Source organism: Giraffa tippelskirchi, chromosome 7, assembly GCF_054371585.1.
Source record: "Giraffa tippelskirchi isolate mGirTip1 chromosome 7, T2T-mGirTip1v1.2.pri, whole genome shotgun sequence".
NCBI lineage: Eukaryota > Metazoa > Chordata > Mammalia > Artiodactyla > Giraffidae > Giraffa > Giraffa tippelskirchi.
In genome coordinates this window covers 50,368,009-50,388,371 of record NC_137281.1, presented here as the reverse complement: position 1 = coordinate 50,388,371, position 20,363 = coordinate 50,368,009, and the positions used below count along the sequence as shown (strand labels likewise).

Here is a 20,363-nt window from a genome sequence, read left to right as displayed (position 1 = left end):
GTTGCTGTGAGGGCTTTTCTCTAGTTGCCGTGAGCGGGGGCTGCTCTCTGGTTGCAGCACACAGGCTTCTCGCCGAGGCTTCTCTTGTTGCCGAGCACAGGCTCTGGGGCACGTGGGCTCCAGAACAGAGGCTCAGGAGTTGTGGCTCACAGGCTTAGTTGCTTTGTAGCATGTGGCATCTTCCCGGACAGGGGATCAAACCCGCATCTCCTGCATTGGCAGGTGGATTCTTTACCGCTGAGCCCCCAGGGAAGCCCTCCATTGTATATTGTCTTTTGTTTAAGTGGTGTATCACACTGATTTGTGTATTGTTGAACCATCCTTGTAAACTTGGGATGAATCCCACTTGGTCGTGGGACTTTTTTTATGTCATGGTCATGATCTTTTTTATGTGTTATTGGATTTGATTTGCTAATATTTTGAGAATAGCATTTCTTTTTCTTTGCATGTTTTCTCATCAGTTTTTGTCTGGAGAAATGAAGCTCACTGATTATTTCAAATACTTCTCTTGTGTCCATTGGTTTTAGTTAACTCATTTGCTTTTGCAGACATGCAATCCTAATAGCACTGTTAGCTAGTATAGTTATCTTCATTTCTGATTTATGTTCCTACTCTTTCTCTGTTGTGTTCTGTTGCATTTTCCCCAAATTCTCAAACACTGTAATGGTGTTACGTCAAGCATCCTTGTTTCATTTCTGAGGTTCAAATGCATCTCTCTAGTAGTTCCTTACTAATTATAACATTAATACCAGCTCTTGTTTTTAAAATCCTCTTCAGCCTGTAAAAAAATATTTTTGTATTCCTTTCATTAAATTTTGCCTTTGGGGGTGGTAGTGAATTCTTTCAAATGCCATTTTGGTTTTTTTTTTTTTCCTTTTTCAGGGATCATATGATTTTTCTTGAACTATTGATGAGGTAGATTCTATTATTAGATTCTCTCCTATTGAACAATCCTTAGCCTCCTGTGAGAAACCCTAATTGGCACATTTTTCTTTTACCATAGTGCTGAATTGAGCATTTTATCTCTGTCTGTATCAGAAATTGAGATTAGATGATAGTTTGGGACTGAAATGTAGGTGGTTTTGCATATCTTTCTGTGTGAATCAGCTTGTGTAACTCAGAGTCATTTTTCTACTCAAAAATAGAATTAATGCATAGGTTTGGGCTGAGGTACTTAAACAGGAGGAGAGGATTATTTTAATAGTGATTTTAAAGTCAGTCTTAATTTTAGTTAAATTTTTGGTGTCCATTTTATTATATTTTTAAACAGAACTGCCATGGACATGTTCAGTTTTATGATCAATAATGCTTAGCATGTTCTTATGCTTTTTTAAAATTCTTAACCACTGTCTGAAACAAGACAGACACATAATTCAGATTACATTCAATAAAACATCTGCCGATAGAGCTCAGGTCTTGATTTAATTTTTTTCCTATTTTGCTGCGTTTAAACTTCTGTTTGACGGTTTTGCCTGTTTTAATTAGCTCTTTCTAGAAATGAGCCCCTGACACATTTATTTAACTTTCATATTATAGTATGTTTTCTTGTTGTTCAGTCCCTCAGTCATGGCTGACTATGCAACCCGATGGACACCAGGCATCTGTCCTTCGCTGTCTCCTGGAGTTTGCCCAAACTCCTGTCTGCTGAGTCAGTGATGCCATCCAGCCATCTCATCTTCTGTCCTCCCCTTCTCCTCATGCTGTCAGTCTTTCCCAGCATCAGGGTCTTTTTCAGTGAGTTGACTCTTCGCATCAGGTAGCCAAAGTATTGGAGGCTCAGCTTCAGCATCAGCCCTTCCAATGAATATTCAGGGTTGATTTCCTTTAGGATTGACTGGCTTGATCTCCTTGCTAGCCAAGGAACTCTCAAGGATCTTCTCCAGCAACACAGTTCAAAAGCACCAATTCTTTGACATTTAGCCTTCTTTTTGAAGTCCAGTTCTCAAATCTGTATGTGACTACTAGAAAAACCATAGCTTTGACTTTATAGACCTTTAACAGAGAAGGTAATGGCACCCCACTCCAGTACTCTTGCCTGGAAAATCCCATGGACAGAGGAGCCTGGAGGGTTGCAGTCCATGGGGTCGCTAAGAGTCGGACACGTCTGAGCGACTTCACTTTCACTTTTCACTTTCATGCATTGGAGAAGGAAATGGCAACCCACTTCAGTGTTCTTGCCTGGAGAATCCCAGGGACGGGGGAGCCTAGTGGGCTGCTGTATATGGGGTCGCACAGAGTTGGACACGACTGAGGTGACTTAGTAGTAGTAGTATTGGCAAAGTGATGTCTCTGCTTTTTAATATGTTGTCTAGGTTGCTCATAGCTTTTCTTTGAAGGAGCAAGTGGCTTTTAATTTCATGGCTGCAGTCACCGTCTGCAATGATATGGAGCCCAAGAAAATAAAATCTGTCACTGTTTCCGTTTTTTCCCCATCTGTTTGCCATGAAGTGATGGGACTGGATGCCATGATCTTACTTTTTTGAATGTTGGAGTTGTAAGCCAGCTTTTTTACTCTCCTCTTTTACCCTCATCAAGAGGCTCTTTAGTTCCATTTTGCTTTCTGCCATTAGGGTGGTATCATCTGCATATCTGCTGCTGCTAAGTCGCTGCAGTCGTGTCCGACTCTGTGCGACCCCAGAGATGGCAGCCCTCCAGGCTCCCCCGTCCTTGGGATTCTCCAGGCAAGAACACTGGAGTGGGTTGCCATTTCCTTCTCCAATGCATGAAAGTGAAAAGTGAAAGTGAAGTCGCTCAGCATATCTAGGTTGTTGATATTTCTCCTGGCAATCTTGATTCCAGCTGGTGCTTCATCCAGCCTGGCATTTTGGTCTACATATCAGTAAAATAAGCAGGGTGATAATATACAGCCTTGACGTACTCCTTTCCCAATTTTGAACCAGTCTGTTGTTCCATGTCTGGTTCTAACTGTTGCTTCTTGACTTGCATATAAGTTTCTCAGGAGGCAGGTAAGGTGGTCTGGAATTCCCATCTCTTTAAGAATTTTCCAGTTTGTGATCCACACAGTCAAAGGCTTTATAATAGTCAGTGAAGCAGAAATAGATGGTTTTCTTGAATTCCTTTGCATTCTGTATGATTCAGCGAATGTTGGCAATTTGATCTCTGGTTCCTCTGCTTTTTCTTTTTAAAATTTGTTTATTTTTTAATTAAAGGATAATTGCTTTACAGAATTTTGTTGTTTTCTGTCACGTCTCCACATGAAAGAGTCATAGGTATACATATGGCCCCTTCCTCTGCCTTTTCTAAATCCAGCTTGTACATCTGGAAGTTTTCAGTTCAGGTACTGCTAAAGCCTAACTTGAAGGATTTTGAGCATTACCTTGCTAGCATGTGAAATGAGCGCAGTTGTGTGCTAGTTTGAACATTCTTTGGCATTGCCCGTCTTTGGGATTGGAATGAAAACTGACTTTTTCCAGTCCTGTGGCCACTGCTGAGTTTTCCAAATTTGCTGACATACTGGGTGCAGCACTTTAACAGCATCATCTTTTAGGATTTGAAATAGCTCAGCTGGAATTCCATCACCTCCACTAGCTTTGTTTGTAGTGATGCTTCCTAAAGCCCACTTGACTTCACACTCAAGGATGTTGGACTCGAGGTGAGTAACCACACCATCGTGGTTGTTTGTGTCATTAAGACCTTTTTTTGTACAGTTCTTCTGTGTATTCTTGCCACCTTTTCTTAATCTGTTTTGCTAGGTCCTTGCCATTTCTGTCCTATATTGTGCCCATCTTTGCATGAAATATTCCCTTGGTGTATCTAATTTTCTTGAAGAGATCTCTGGTCTTTCCCATTCTATTGTTTTCCTCTATTTCTTTGCATTGTTCACTTAAGAAAGCTTTCTTGTCTCTCCTTGCTATTCTTTGGGACTCTGCATTCAGTTGGGTATATCTTTTTCTTTCTCATTTGCCTTTCACTTCTCTTCTTTCTTCAGCTATTTGTAAGACAAATACAGACAACCATTTTGCCTTCTTGCATTCCTTTTTCTTGGGATGGTTTTGGTCACTGCCTCCTGTACAATGTTACAAACATCCATATAGCTCTTCAGGCACTCTATCAGAGCTAATCTCTTGAATCTATTTGTTACTTCCACTGTATAATCATAAAGGATTTGATTTGAATCATGATGTAAATGGCTTAGTGGTTTTTTACTCGTTTCATGAATTTAAGTCTGAATTTTGCAGTAAGGAGTTCATGATCTGAGCCACAGTCGGTTCCCAGTCTTGTTATTGCTGACTGTATAGAGCTTCTCCATCTTCTGCTGCGAGGAATATAATCAGTCTGATTTCGGTATTGACCGTCTGGTGATGACCATGTGTACAGTCGTCCATTGTGTTGTTGGAAGTGGGTGCTTGCTATGACCAGCATGTTCTCTTGGTAAAACTCTGTTAGCCTTTGCCCTGCTTCATTTTGTACTCCAAGGCCAAATTTGCCTATTACTCCAGGTATCTCTTGACTTCCTACTTTTGCATTCTAGTCCCGTGATGAAAAGGACATCTTTTCTTGGTGTTAGTTCTAGAAGGTCGTCATGAAAGTGAAAGTTGCTCAGTCGTGTCCTACTCTTTGCAACCCCACCTACTATACAGTCCGTGGAATTCTCCAGGCCAGAATACTGGAGTGGGTAGCCTTTCCCTTCTCCAGGGGATCTTCCCAATCCAGTGATTGAATCCAGGTCTCCTGCACTGCAGGTGGATTCTTTACCAGCTGAGCCACCATAGAAGCCCAAGAATACTGCAGTAGGTAGCCTATCCCTTCTCCAGAAGATTTTCCCAACCCAGGAATCAACCCCAAGTCTCCTGCATTGCAGGCGGATTCTTTACCAACTGAGCTATCAGGAAAGCCCAGAAGGTCTTCATAGCACTGTTCAACTTCAGCTTCTTCGGCAGTACTGGCCAGGGCATAGACTTGGATTACTGTGATATTGAATGGTTTGCCTTGGAAACGAACAGAGATCATTCTGTTGTTTTTGAGGTTGCACCCAAGTACTGCATTTCGAATTCTTTTGTTGACTGTGAGGGCTACTTTGTTTCTTCTATGGGATTCTTGCCCACAGTAATATATAATGGTCATCTGAATTAAATTTGCCCGTTCCTGTCCATTTCAGTTCACTGATTCCTAAGATGTCACTCTTGCCATCTCTTGCTTTGACCACATCCAGTACACCTTGATTCATGGACCTAACATTCCAGGTTTCTATGCAGTGTTGTTCTGTACAGCATCAGACTTTGCTTTCTCCACCAGACACATCCACAGCTGAGCATTGTTTCTGCTTTGGTCCAGCCACTTCATTCTTCTGGCTTGCTAAGTCACTTCAGTCGTGTCCAACTTTTTGTGACCCCATGGACTGTAACCCTCCAGGCTCCTCTGTCCATGGGATTCTCCAGGCAAGAACACTGGAGTGGGTTGCCATGCCCTCCTCCAGGGGATCTTTCCGACCCAGGGATAGAACCCACGTCTCTTATGTCTCGTGCATTGGCAGGCGTTTTCTTTACCACTGAGCCACCATTCTTTCTGGAGCGATTAGTAATGGCTCTGTGCTCTTCTCTGGTAGCGTACTGGACATCTTCCCACCTGGGGGACTCATCTTCTGGTGATCTTTTTGCCTTTTCATACTGTTAATGGTGTTCTCTTGGCAAGAATGCTAGAGTGGTTTGCCGTCTCCTCCTCCAGTCGACCACATTTTGTCAGAACTCTTCACTATGACTGATCCGTCTTGGATGGCCCTGCATGGCATGGCTCGTAGCTTCACTGAGTTACACAAGCCCCTTCATCCCGTCAAGGCTGTGATCTATGAAGGGGGCCAGAGTAATATTCCGTTGTATATATGTACCACATCTTTTTTTTTTAAGTTTTTATTTTGTATTGGGGTATAGCAGATTAACAATGTTGAGATAGTTTCAAGTGAACTGGGAAGGAATTCAGCCATAGATATACGTGTATCCATTCTCCCCTCAAACTCCCCTCCCGTCCAGGCTGCCACATAACATTGAGCAGAGCTCCCTGTGCTGGGTCCTTGTTGGTTATCTTTGTTACATAGAGCAGTGTGTACCACATCGTCTCCATCCATTCTCCTGTGGATGGACATTTAGGTTGTGTCCATGTCTTGGCAGCCATGAATATTGGGGTGTGTGTATTTTTTTAAAAAATTGTTTTGGAGTATAGTTGATTTACAATGTTGCAGTAGTTTTAGGTGTACAGCAAAGTGAGTCAGTTACACATAAACATATACATATTTGTTGTTCAATCACTCAGTCATGTGCAACTCTTTGTGACCCCATGGACCACAGCACGCCAGGCTTCCCTGTCCATCACCAACTCCCAGAGCTAACTCAACTCATGTCTGTTAAGTCAGTGATGCCATCCAACCATCTCATCCTCTGTCGCCCCCTTCTCCTCATGCCCTTGATCTTTCCCAGCATCAGGGTGTTTTCCAGTGAGTCAGGTCTTCGCATCAGGTGGCCTAAGTATTGGAGCTTCAGCATCAGTCTTTCCAATGAACATTCAGGGTTGATTTCCTTTAGGATTGACTGGTTGGATCTTCTTGCTCCAGAGGACTCGCAAGAGTCTTCTTCAACACCACAGTTCAAAAGCACCAATTCTTTGGCACTCAGCCTTCTTTATGTTCCAACTCTCACATCCATACATGACTACTGGAAAAACCATAGCTTTGACTATGTGGACCTTGACTGTATGGACATATACATATATCCACTCTTTTTTAGATCTTTTTCCCATGTAGGCCATTACAGAGTACTAAGTAGAGCTCCCTGTGCTACAGTAGGTCCTCATTAGTTAATCTGTTTTATATGTGGTAGTGTGTGTATGTCAGTCCCAATCTCCCAATGTATCCCACCCCACCTTACCATACCCTGGTAACCATAAGTTTGTTTTCTACATCTGTGACCCTCTTGCTGTTTTGTAAATAAGTTCAGTTGTACTCTTTATTTGTTGTTGTTCAGTCGTGTCCGACTCTTTGTGTCCCCGTGGACTGCAGCACGCCAGGCTTCCCTGTCCTTCACTATCTCCCGGAGCTAACTCAAGCTCATGTCTATTGAGTCGGTGATGCCATCCAACCTTCTCATCCTCTGTCACCTGCCCTCAGTCTCTCCCTAGCATCAGGATCTTTTCCAATGAGTCAGCTGTTTGCATCAGGTGGCCAGAGTATTGGAGCTTCAGTATCAGTCCTTCCAATGAATATGCAGGACTGATCTCCTTTAGGATGGACTCGTTGGATCTCCTTGCAGTCCAAGGGACTCTCAAGAGTCTTCTCCAGCACCACAGTTGGAAAGCATCAATTCTTTGATGCTCAGCCTTCTTTATTCCACATATAAGCAATATCATGTAACATTTGTCTTTTTCTGACATTTGTCACTCAATATGACAATCTGTGGGTGCATCCATGTTGCTGCAAATGACATTAATTTGTTCTTTTTTATGGCTGACATTCCATTGTATATATGCACCACAGCTTTATCCATTCCTCTGCTGATGGACATCTAGGTTGCTTCCATGTCCTGGCTGTTGTAAACACTGCCTCAATGAACACTGGAGTGCGTGTATCTTTTTGAACTATGATTTTTTCTGGAATATGCCCAGGAGTGGAATGCCTGGGTCATGTGGTCGCTCTGTTTCTGGTTTTTCAAGCAACCTCCGTCCTCCATAGTGGCTGTATGTGTGTGCTCAGTCGTGTCTGATTCTTGTGACCTCATGGACTGTACCCACCAGGCTCCTCTGTCTGTGGTATTTTTCTGGCAAGAATACTAGCAAGTGGATTCTTTGCCACCGAGCCACCTGGGAAGCCCATAGTGGCTGTACCAATTTACATTTCTACCAGCAGTGTAGGAGAGTTCCCTGTTCTCCACACCCTCTCCAGCATTTATTGTTTGTAGATATTTGATGATGGCCATTCTAAGGGGTGTGAGGTGGTACCCCACTGTCGTCTTGATTTGCATTTCTTTAACAATTGTGATGTTGAGCATATTTTCATGTGCTTTTTGGTTATCTGGATGTCTTCTTTGGAGAAATATCTGTTTAGGTTTTCTTCCCATTTTTTGATTGGCTTGTTTGCTTCTTTTTGATATTGAGCTGCATGAGCTGTTTGTTTATTTTGGAGATTAATCCCTTGTTAGTCACATCGTTTGCAAGTTTTTTCTCCCAGTCTGTGGATTGACTTTTTGTTTTGTTTATGGTTTCCTTTGCTGTGCAAAAGCTTTTGAGTTTACTTTGGTCCTGGTTTCCTTTTTGTTATTTTCATTACTCTAGGAGGGGCATCAAAAAAGATATTGCTGCAATTTAACACAGAGTGCTCTGCCTGTGTTGTCCTTGAAGAGTTTTATAGTGTCCGGCCTTACATTTAGGTCTTTGATCCATTTTGAGTTTATGTATGGCGTTAAGAGAATGTTCTGATTTCATTCTTTTAAACTGCTGTCCAGTTTTCCCAGAATGACTTGATGAGACTGTCTTCCCCTGCATTGTATATCCCTACCTCCTTTGTCATGGATTAACTGACCATAGGTGGGTGGGTTTATTTCTGGGCTATCTGTCCTATTCCTTTGAGCTATATTTCTGTTTTTGTTGCCAGTATCATACTCTTTTGATGGCTATAGCTTTGTAGTTTAGCCTGAAGTCAGGGAGCCTGATTCCTTCAGCTCTGTTTTCCTTTCTCAAGATTGCTCTGGCTATTCAGGATCTTTTGTGTTTCTACTCTTTTTTTTTTTTTTTTTTAAATTTTTGGCTGTGCTGGGTCTTTGGTGCTGCACACGGGCTTTCTCTAGTTGTGGCAAGCAGACGCTACTCTCCAGTTGTGTGAGGGCCTCTCACTGCAGTGGCTTCTCTTGTTGCAAAGCACGAACTCTAGGCCCCATGGCTGTGGCACGCAGGCTCAGTGGTCGGGCACATGGTCTTAGTCGCTCCACAGCGTGGGGGGTCTTCCTGGAGCAGGGGTGGAACCCGTGTCCCCTGCACTGGCCAGTGGTCTTCCCCGCTGACCCACCAAGGAAGGCCTTCCATTCAGATTTTAAAATTTTTTGTGCTAGTTCTGTGAAAAATACCATTGGTAATTTGATAGGAATCATGTTGAGTCTGTAGATTACCTTGGATAGTTTGTTCATTTTGGCAGTATTGATTCTGTATCTTTACTATTGAATCTACTGTATTTATAGTTTTTATCATCATTATTTTCTACTTCCTATTTCCTTAGGTTTATTGTTGTTACTATTGTTTTTCATACATGAAACAGAATGCTTAAATTTTTTTTGGATAATGAAGTGTAGAAATCTACCTTTGAGTGATACTGTCACTGTGGTGATAGATTTTAGAATGCAGTATTTCCTCTCTCAATAGCCTCTAACGGTTTGTTATGTCCTCACTCATTTCCTGGTATTAGGATAAAACCAAGTGACCAGTACTTTGTATTCTAGTTTTGTTGTTGTTGTTTTAACATGCTGAGATTTCTTCACTACGTATTATTTTGTTTTTTAAATTATCCCATGGATACTTGAGAAGATGATATCAGTTCAGTTCAGTCGCTCAGTCGTGTCTGACTCTTTGCGACCCCATGAATCGCAGCACGCCAGGCCTCCCTGTCCATCACCAACTCCTGGAGTTTACCCAAACCCATGTCCATCGAGTCGGTGATGCCATCCAACCATCTCATCCTCTGTCATCCCCTCCTCCTCCTGCCCCCAATCCTTCCCAGCATTAGGGTCTTTTCCAATGAGTCAACTCTTCGCATGAGGTGGCCAAAGTATTGGAGTTTCAGCTTCAACATCAGTCCTTCCAATGAACACCCAGGACTGATCTCTCCTTTAGGATGGACTGGTTGGATCTCCTTGCAGTCCAAGGGACTCTCAAGAGTCTTCTCCAACACCACAGTTCAAAAGCATCAATTCTTCGGCGCTCAGCTTTCTTCACTGTCCAACTCTCACATCCATACATGACCACTGGAAAAACCATAGCCTAGACTAGACGGACCTTTGTTAGCAAAGTAATGTCTCTGCTTTTAGATATGCTATCTAGGTTGGTCATAACCTTCCTTCCAAGGAGTAAGCGTCTTTTAATTTCATGGCTGCCATCACCATCAGCAGTGATTTTGGAGCCCAAAAAAATAAAGTCTGACACTGTTTCCACTGTTTCCCCTTCTATTTCCCATGAAGTGATGGGACCAGCGGAGAAGGCAATGGCACCCCACTCCAGTACTCTTGCCTGGAAAATCCCATGGATGGAGGAGCCTGGTAGGCTACAGTCCATGGGGTCACTAAGAGTTGGACACAACTGAGCAACTTCACTTTCACTTTTCCCTTTCATGCACTGGAGAAGGAAATGGCAACCCACTCCAGTATTCTTGCCTGGAGAATCCCAGGGACAGCAGAGCCTGGTGGGCTGCCGTCTATGGGGTCACACAGAGTCAAACACGACTGAAGCGACTTAGCAGTAGCAGTAGTAGATGGGACCAGATGCCATAATCTTAGTTTTCTGAATGTTGAGCTTTAAGCCAACTTTTTCACTCTCCTCTTTCACTTTCATCAAGAGGCTCTTTAGTTCTTCCTCACTTTCAGCCATAAGGGTGGTGTCATCCGCATATCTGAGGTTATTGATATTTCTCCCAGCAATCTTGATTCCAGCTTGTGTTTCTTCCAGCCCAGTGTTTCTCATGATGTACTCTGCATATGAGTTAAATAAGCAGGGTGACAATATACAGCCTTGATGTACTCCTTTTCCTATTTGGAACCAGTCTGTTGTTCCATGTCCGGTTCTAACTGTTGCTTCCTGACCTGCATACAGGTTTCTCAAGAGACAGGTCAGATGGTCTGGTATTCCCATCTCTTTCAGAATTTTCCACAGTTTATTGTGATCCACACAGTCAAAGGCTTTGGCATAGTCAATAAAGCAAAAATAGATGTTTTTCTGGAACTCGCTTGCTTTTTCGATAAAATATAAAATCTGAACATAATTATCCCTTCTTTGTTATGAAATATGTTGTTAAAAAGACAACGTTGTGTAAAGGTAAAATTGTCTCTTGTACAATTATGAAATGAACACATGTGAAAGATTTTATTTAGCTCATTAATGTGAGAACCAGTAAAACATTAAACTGGCTCCAAGGAGAATTCAAAGAACATTTGCCATACATAAGACAACAGGAATTCTGAGATGAATCTGTGAATAAATACAGACAGCTGCATTCTACCAGGCAAAATTCATATGCATTTCTGTAGATGGGAATTATTTGCATTACTGTCAACTTTTTATATGCTAGAGTTTTAAAAGTAGCTCCAAAGCAAGGAAAGACCTGGATAACCCAGAAGAGTGTATTGGACAAGGAGCCCAGTCATCTTTTTTTTGCCCGTTTCACATTTTCTCAGTAATGCCATTCACAGTGGACATTTATTGTTGGTGATTTATCTGTTTTGTGGGATTGTGTTGGGCCGATTTCTCGCACTGAATTTTATTTTGTCATTTAACTTTTGTAATTCTAATATTTTTCTTCCTGTATATTTAGCCATGCTGTTTGGTGCCTATAGACCTTGTTATCATATTTTTGTTATGTAAACAATACATACTTAATATTCAAAATTTAGAAAGTAGAGAAAAATACAAAGAAAAATTTCAAATCACTTCTAATTCCTACTATCTCTAACCACTGCTACCATTTTAGTTGATAGTTGATTTCTTTGAGCCTGTTTTTTTTCCTATGTGGATATCTCGAATACACGTAAAATCACTTTGCATACAGAATTTTTTTGCTTTTTTTTTTTCACCTAACATTTTAACAAACATTTTCCCATATTATTCAAACTGCTTAAAAGTATTTTAAATATTCTTACTTAAATTTATATACTTTTCCTCTTTTGTTGGGATGTTAGATTATTTCCAGGTTTTTGGCTCCTATCAATCAACACTGTAACCTTGGGACATAAATATTTGTCCACATTTGCATTATTTCTTAAGGATAGATGTTCAAAAGTGGAGAATTACTGGGCAGTGAAAGTCTCTTGATATAAAGCAGAATTGCCTTATAAAGTGGTTATATCCGTCTGCTTCCCCATAGCCATCCATAGAGCTGTAGCCTCTCCTGGTGCACGGAGTTTTCATAATGCACAAAGATTTAATAATGTGTCCTTGTAATGCATTATGCCTTTTGTCATTTATTCTTACCTTTATCTTATGTAATACTTTCCCATTTAAATTCTACTCGATCATGATATTGCAACTTGTCTTAGTCATTTGATCAAATTTGGTAGCCGAGTCTTTGCACAGGCTTTTCTTTACAAATCCTTGAGTGCTCTTTCGCTTGAGATATGCCGCAGTCCTGCTTAATCAAATCTGGGACAGTGCCTTTACCTGGGGCAGTTTAGGCTGACTCTTCTTCATTGTTATGATCTATCAGGCCTGGCTGCTGTCATAATCTCGTATGCTTCTCATTTTTTTATGCTCCTTCGTCTTTTCTGACATTTCACCTTTGGGTAGTCTGCTTTGTTTAGTACATTGATTATGATTTCAAAGTCACTACACTTGGAACTTTCTAAAAGGAAAGAAAAAGTGTTAGTTGCTCAGTCATGTCCGACTCTTTGCGACCCCATGGACTGTAGTCTGCCAGGCTCCTCTGTTCATGGGATTCTCCAGGCAAGAATATTGGAGTGGGTTGCCATTCCCCTCTTCAGGGATCAAACCCAGGTCTCCTGCATTGCAGGCAGATTCTTTACCGTCTGAGCCATCAGGGAAGGGACTTCTAAGATATACGTTATTAACACTGTTAATCCTATTTTTATACCTGGCTAATAAAAAACACTTTCTCTCCTCTCTTGTGAAATTAAAAGAATTGTTAAGATGACTGGCTATTTTTTCCATTGTTTGTCACTCTTTATTGACTTAATCCAATATGATTTAAATTTAATTATTAGTGGCTCATATTTTTATTTCCTGACCTCTGTAACCTTCATTTTAACTTGGGTGATCCCCCTCACTTTTGTCCACAACTTCCATACTTTCTCTTGTTCAGCCCTAGGAGATTTGGGAGAAACTCCTGGGCATTCTTTGCTGGAAAGGTGCTCATCTGATAAACTTCCAGAGATTTGCAGATTTCTGAAGGTCTCTCTGTCCTCCTGCATGTTAGTAACCTGTCCACAGAAAGCAGACTTCCCAGCTCTGACTGTCTCCCTCTAGAATCAGTGGTGCTTGTCTCTGGGCTGAGGCATCAGTGATGGTGGAGGAGAGGACTCTACAAGCTGCATTTTTACTCTTTTGAAAATAACTTGCCTTATCTTTTTTAATTCAACCAATCAGTTACATGTATTGACCCCTGACTGCATTCTGAGTCGCTTATCTGGGTGCTTTTAACACACCCATCTAAGCTTGTTTTTTCTGCTTGATGGCTTCTGGCAGCTTTCTCTCTCTCTTTTTTTTCCTTCAGTTTTTTTTTTTTTACTCTGTTATGTCTTGTTCTTTGGTGGCCATTTGCTTGTCCAGTGCCTGGATCGCGTGTGAGTTCAGCCATCTGCTGGGAAGGGTAATTGATCAGGGAGGTACATCTGGCAGCCAGAACCTGGCGTGCGTCCTGCCGTCGGCTCATCCCTCGTCGTCGGGGCTGCCTCCAGCACCCCTGGTCTGGTGGTCAGCACAGGAGGAGAACCCCCAGCCTCCCTGCCTGAGGCCGCCTCTCCTCTGGCCTGTCTTCACCTCCCACCTGTATTCCCTGCCCCCTTGGCCCTGGCCTCCATTTCTCAGTCTCTCTGTTTCTAGCTGTGGTTCCCTTGTGCCATTACTGCTAATTAATTCCCAGTCAGAGTGATGGATGGTTTAATTTTCTTTCCCTGAGAGCCCTGGTTTCCCTCGCCTGGCCAGGGACTGGGCAGACTTCCAAGGTGCTGAGGCAGGTGGCTCAGGAGAGTGGGGTCTTGGCAGGGGAGGTCAGAGGGAGCCGCATGGGGCTTGAGGGGTCCAAGCCCCCCAGCTCAGCGTCATTTCCATCACCATCACCCTGGAGTGACCTGGCTGAGCCGGAGCCTTCTCCCGCCCACGTTTGAGTCTCAAAGCCAAAAGACACTCAGCCCGATCCAGGAGCCTTGAGCAATGTCCCTGCTGCAGACTCTTGACAAGAGAGGAAATTGTTTCACCTCACAGGGCAACATCAGTGGGAAACCCTCTTCATCTTATGCCCCGAGTTCCTCCTCTCGTGGCCCCCAGCTCCCCTCTCTCTGCCCCCAGACTCCCGCCTCATCCCCTCCCTCTGAGGACTGAGTCTCAGGCACTTTCTTGAGAGTTTAATCCATCCTGCTGCTCTGGCCTTTGTTCCCTCACTTCTCTGAGTAGCAGCATGAATGCCCAGCGCCCACAGAATCCACCTTTTTTTTTTTTAAACAAATTTTAATTATTTAATTAAGGGACATACGGAACATTTAGGAGATTCCTTAACAAGAGACAGGGTCTCTCTGTGTTGACCAGACTAGGGCGCATGGTTATTGACAGGCACGACCCCACTACTGATCAGCACAGGAGGGGTTTTTTTGGTTTTTTTTTTTTAATTGAAATAGAGTTGACATACAGTGTTGTGTTGTTTCTGGTATACAGAAGAAGGATTCAGTTATATATATATATATTTTTTCATGTTCTCTTCTATTCTAGTTTATCACAGGATATTGAATACATTTCTCTGACCTATGCAGTAGGAGCTGGTTGTTCGTCCATCCGATATGAAATAGTTTGCATCTGCTAACCACAAACTCCCAAACCACCCTCTCATGCCTCCCCTCGGCAATGACAAGTCTGTTCTGTATGCCTGTGAATCTGTCTTGTTTCACAAATAAGTTCACTTGTGTCATATTCTACATTTTACATAATAAGTGATACTTGCCTTTCTAACTTATTTCACTTAGTATGATAATCACTAGATAATCTCTGCAAATGGCATGAAATTTTCATTGTTTCTTTATGGCTGAGTCATATTCTATTGTGTATATATATGCCACATCTTCTTTAGTCATCTGTTGATGGCCAATGAGACTGTTTCCATGTCTTGGTTATTGTAAATGCACTGCTATGAGCATAGGGGTACACGTATCTCTTCAAATTCTAGTTTTGTCTGGGTATGTGCCCAGGAGTGGGGTTGCTGGATCATATGGTAGCTCTGTTTTTAGTTTTTAAAGGACCCTCCATATATTTTCCATAGGGGCTACACCAGCTTGGGGCTTCCCTGATAGCTCAGTTGATAAAGAATCCTCCTGCAATGCAGGAGACCCCGGTTCTATTCCTGGGTCAGGAAGATCTGCTGCAGAAAGGATAGGCTACCCACTCCAGTATTCTTGGGCTTCCCTTGTGGCTCAGCTGGTAAAGAATCCGCCTGCAATGCGGGAGACCTGAGTTCGATCCCTGGGTTCGATCCCTGGGTTGGGAAGATCCCCTGGAGAAGGGAAAGGCTACCCACTCCAGTATTCTAGCCTGGAGAATTCCATGGACCGTATAGTCCATGGGGTCACAAAGAGTCGGACACGACTGAGCAACTTTCACTTTCACTCACACCAGCTTACTTTTCCGCCAACAATGTGGGAGGGTTCCCTTGTCTCCACACCCTCTCCAGCATTTGTTACTTGTAGACTTTTTGATGATGGCCATTCTGACTGGTGTGAAGTGGTACCTCATTGCAGTTTTGATTTGAGTTTCTCTGATAATTAGTGATGTTGAGCATCTTTTCATATACCTACGGACTGTCTATTTCTTCCTTGGAGAAATGTCTATTTAGGTCTTCTGCCCGTTTTTCAATCAAGTTGTTTGTTTTCTTGTTATTGAGTTGTGTGAGTTGTTTGTGTATTTTGGAGCTTAAGCCCTTGTCGGGCTCAACATTTGCAAACATTTTCTCCATCCTGTGGGTTGTCTTGTCACTTTTTGATGGTTTCCTTTGCTGTGCAAAAGCTTGATTGCATCTCATTTGCTTATTTTTATTTTTATTTCCATTGCCTTAGGAGACGAGCCTAAGAAAACATGGGTACGATTGATGTCAGAGGATGTTTTGTCTGTGCTCTCTTCTAGGAGTTTTATGGTGTAATGTGTTGTGTTTGAGTTTATTTTTGTGCCTGAGAGGGTGTGTACTAACTTCATTGATTTACATGCAGTTGTCCAACTTTCCCAGCACCGTGACTTGCTGAGGAGACTGTCTTTTTCCCATTATATATTCTTGCCTCCTTTGTCGGACATTAATTGACCATAAGTCCTTCCCCCACCCCCCCACAGGGCTCTCTGTTCTGTGCCATTGATCCATATGTTTGTTTCTGTGCCCTTATCACAGTTTTTATTACTGTAACTTTGTAGCACTGTCTGAGGTCTGGGTGAGTTATACCTCCTGCTTTGTTTTTTCTTCCCTCGGAATTGCTTTGGCAGTTCTGGGTCTTTTATTTATTGTTCAGTCGCTAAGTCGTGTTTGACTCTTTGCGATCCCATGAACTGCAGCACACCAGGCTTCCCCGTCCTTCACCATCTCCGTGAGTTTGCTCAAACTCATGTCCATTGAGCCGGTGATGCCATCCAACCATCTCATCCTCTGTTATCCCTTCTCCTCTTGCCCTCCATCCTTCCCAGCATCAGGGTCTTTTCCAGTGAGTTGTCTCTTCACATCAGGTGGCCAAAGTATTGGAGCTTCAGCATCAGTCCTTCCAACAAATTGAATAGGGTTGATTTCCTTTAGGATTGACTGGTTTGATCTCCCAGAAGTCTTAAGGGACTCTCAGTCTTCTCCAGCACCACAGTTCAAAAGCATCAATTCTTTGGTACTCAGACTTCTTTGTGGTCTAACTCTCACATCCATACATGACTACTGGAAAAACCATAGTTTTGACTATATGGACCTTTGTCAGCAAAGTGATGTCTCTACTTTTTAATATGCTGTCTAGATTTGTTATAGCTTTTCTTCCAAGGAGCAAGCATCTTTTAATTTCTTGGCTGCAGTCACTGTCTGCAGTGATTTTGGAGCCCCAGAAAATAAAATCTGTCACTGTTCCCACTTTTTCCCCACCTATTTGCCATGAAGTGATGGGACTGGATGCTATGATCTTAGGTTTTTTAATGTTGAGTTTTAAACCACTTTTTTCACTCTCCTCTTTCACCTTCATTAAGAGACCCTTTAGTTCCTCTTGACTTTCTGCCACTAGAGTGGTATCATCTGCATATCTAAGGTTTTTGATATTTCTCCCCACAATCTTGATTCCAGGTTGTGATTCATCTGGCCTGGCATTTTGCATGATGTACTCTGCATACAAGTTAAATAAGCAGGGTGGCAGGTTAAATAAGTTACATATACAGCCTTGAAGTACTCCTTTCCCAATTTTGAACCAGTCTGTTGTTCCATGTTTGGTTCTAACTGTTGCTTTTTGACCTGAATATAAGAGTCCTTAGGGTTTCCATATATAGTATCATGTTGTCTGCATAGAGTGACAGCTTCACCCCTTCCCTTCCATTTTGGATACCTTTTCTTTTTCTTGTCTGATAGCTGTGGCTAGACTTCCAATACTATGTTGAATAGAAGTGGCCACCACTGTCTTTACTGTAATCACCATCACCAGCACTGCCGTCACTGTTGTCATCATCTTTTATCAGAGCAGCTACCGTTCACAGAGCATTTGCTATGTGACAGGCACAATGCTGAGCATTTTATGTACCTTCTGCCTTTCAGTCCTCAATACAGTTTTATAGATACTGTGATTTCTGTTGTGGCTCAAACCCTGGGCTCTGAGTCCATAGCCCCTGCCTTCCTGCAGGAGCCCTGGGAGGGTGCAAAGCACAACCCCAAGTCGGTGTATCAGATCCTTAGTCAACCCCTTTCCCTCTGTGCCCCTTCCTTGCCCTCCGCAGGTGTACGAGGCCGGGAGCAATGTGGACCAGTTTGTGACGCGCTTCCTCCTGAAGGAGACGGCCAGTCAGATCCAGTCCCTGCTGAGCTCGGTGGAGAGCGCGGTGGAGGCCATCGAAGAGCAGACCAGCCAGATCCGGTGCGCGGAAGGGAGTGAGCTGCACCTGCCTGCTGCGCAGCGGGGACGGGCGTGTGCCTGGGGGCTGGGTGGCTCTGGGCCAGCTGCTGCCCCTCTCTCTGCCTCCACTTCCCCACCTGTCACATGGGGACAATTGTATACCTACCTCTTCACATTGTTGTTGATCTAAAACTATTCCACTGTTTGGCTCATTTTTTTGAAAACCTAGAAATTAGGAAACTGTGGTGGTTATTACCACTATCGGAAAACAAGTTATCTCATGCTGTGAGTGAAAAATACCATGACTGTAAAAATAAGCCCTGTTGGTGCTCAGACCCCTCGACCTGCTCCCTGTTTGTTTAGAGGCTGTGAGATCATAGATGGGTGTTGAAAACACAGTAGCATCAAATCACCACCTCAGAAAGATTCAACAGCAGTGAAATGGAGTGGTTTTTCTCCTGATGTTAGTTAGTATTATTTAAGGCCTTGTTTGTGGGTCCTTGAGAACATGGAAAACACCTGGGGTCCCCCCTTTTTGGGGCAGACACAGTGTTGAGGCGATGAGCCTGGGGTCTGGGGAGGAGCCTCCTTCCGGCTGGCAGGGCCAGCCCCTTGGGGCCACATGGGGGGCATTTGCGGTCCCAAGTTCAGACCAACTCTTCTGTGCTCTTTCTTCCCTGAATAGCTGACGTGCCTGAGGCAAAGCAGAAGTAAAGACACAGAAACAGGGACTTCCCTGATGGTCCAGTGGCTACGACTCTGTGCTCCCAGTGCAGGGGGCCCAGGTTCGATCTCTGGTCAGGGAACTAGATCCCACATGCCACAGCTAAGACCCAGTGAAGCCAAATAAATGTTTCTTTTTAAAAAGCCATAGAACAGATGGATGTAGCTGCCAGGTGCCTGAGCTTTACTGAGCCTGGCATCTCCTGGCAGGGCGGGATGCCGATCCTGGGTGGGGATTCGTCCCATTCCGCTGTGATTGCAAAGGTGCTCAGTGATGCTGTTCACAAAACGCGTTTGCTCTGAGGGCCTGCAGCCCAGTCCCCTGGGAAATGCAGGAGGCAGAGTCCTGGGCCCTGGTGACACCATCTGGGATTGGGGCCCCTGGGAGCCTAGCCCTGGACTCTGCGTCCGTGATCAGTCTCGTGATTCAGAGGGTCCCCCAGGTTAAGGGGATTTTCTGTCACGTAGATTTCCTTCATCCTTTATCATCACTATCTTGATTAAAAAACCTGCGGCTTCCTTTCTGTCACAGATCAGATGGAGCGCTGCACACTTATCAGAGCTGATTCCCTGTGCTTTGCCTTCCCCCCACGAGTCAGCCGTCCCCCCATGTGTCAGCCGTTACACTTGCCTCCCTCCCCTAACCTCATGTAGGGACGATGGGAACACACATCTGCTTCCCGCGCACCCCCACCTCTAAGCCCTCAAACCTCAGCTGTCTCAGCTCTCAGCTGCAGGGCCCCCCCCCCGGGCACCCTGTTTCCCAGCCCTGGGGATGGTGTGACCTGCGTTTGAGCCAGCGGCCTGTCCCCAGGGGACCCCCCACCGCACCCACTTATGGTCCGTGGGCCACGTTTAATTTGCTGCTGGTTTGTAGAGGCCTCAGGACCGACACCTCCAAGACTCTGCCAGCCTTTCTCCTCCCCCAGGGGAGGGGGGGTGGTCAGCCCCTCGGCACAGAGGGAGAGGCTGCTGGGCTCTCAGGTTCACAGGAGGCAGATTCTGGAGCGAACCATGGCCACGCTGGGCACCGGGCATGTATTTGTGTGTCCGTGGTGACTTTTCTAGCATTTTTGCATGTGGGGGTTTGGGTATTTGTCTAGTCCCTACTGCGTGCCAGGCACAGCAAGCAGTTGGTGGGCTGCGTGTCAGGGGTGCTGGGCCGTGCACATCAGTGTGTGTGGCGGGTGGGGCTGGGCCAGGGCACAGGGCCAGGCTGAGCCAGAATCGTGGATTTTTGTCCTATTAGATGCCCACTCTTGACTGAGTCCTACGGCTGCTTTTCTTGGAGAGGGGGCTTGTTAGCAAACCCAGGTCCCGACCCCAGAGGCCTCTGAACATGGGACCAGGAGGCAGGCAGGGTGGGCGAGGGGCAGCTGTGAGCCGCAGGGAGGTAGGGGCCTAGCTCAGCCTCGTGGGCCCTGGCACCTGGGATGGAACCTCCCGGGCACAGGGTCTGGGTTCCCAGAAAGGATCTGAGTTCAGATCCCAGCCCCACCCGTGGGCAGCCACCTCTGTGAGACAGCGGCCACGGTGTCCAGCTCAGGGGATGGGGCTCCCAGGAGTTCTGTGCACATTTCATGCCCCACAGTTGGTGCTGAGTGATGGTCAGAGCTGCTCCGAGAGGTCAGGACCCTGCAGCCCCCCTCACGGGTGCGTTCCCCCAACCCC

General features: G+C 44.4%; 1 protein-coding gene across 20 annotated transcripts in view; it reads left to right on the top strand.

The window, feature by feature from the left end:
* Positions 1–20,363, top strand: part of NECAB2 (N-terminal EF-hand calcium binding protein 2) — a 45,849-nt gene that overhangs the window by 13,423 nt on the left and 12,063 nt on the right. For all 20 annotated transcript variants that reach the window (XR_014060570.1, XR_014060569.1, XR_014060572.1 and 17 more), the window contains one exon: positions 17,854–17,990. Coding sequence is in view for 16 of the 20 variants with exons in the window: in XM_081514126.1 (XP_081370252.1) it covers positions 17,854–17,990 (137 nt within the window). In the remaining 4 variants the exon portion in view is untranslated. The remainder of the gene's footprint in view (positions 1–17,853; positions 17,991–20,363) is intronic.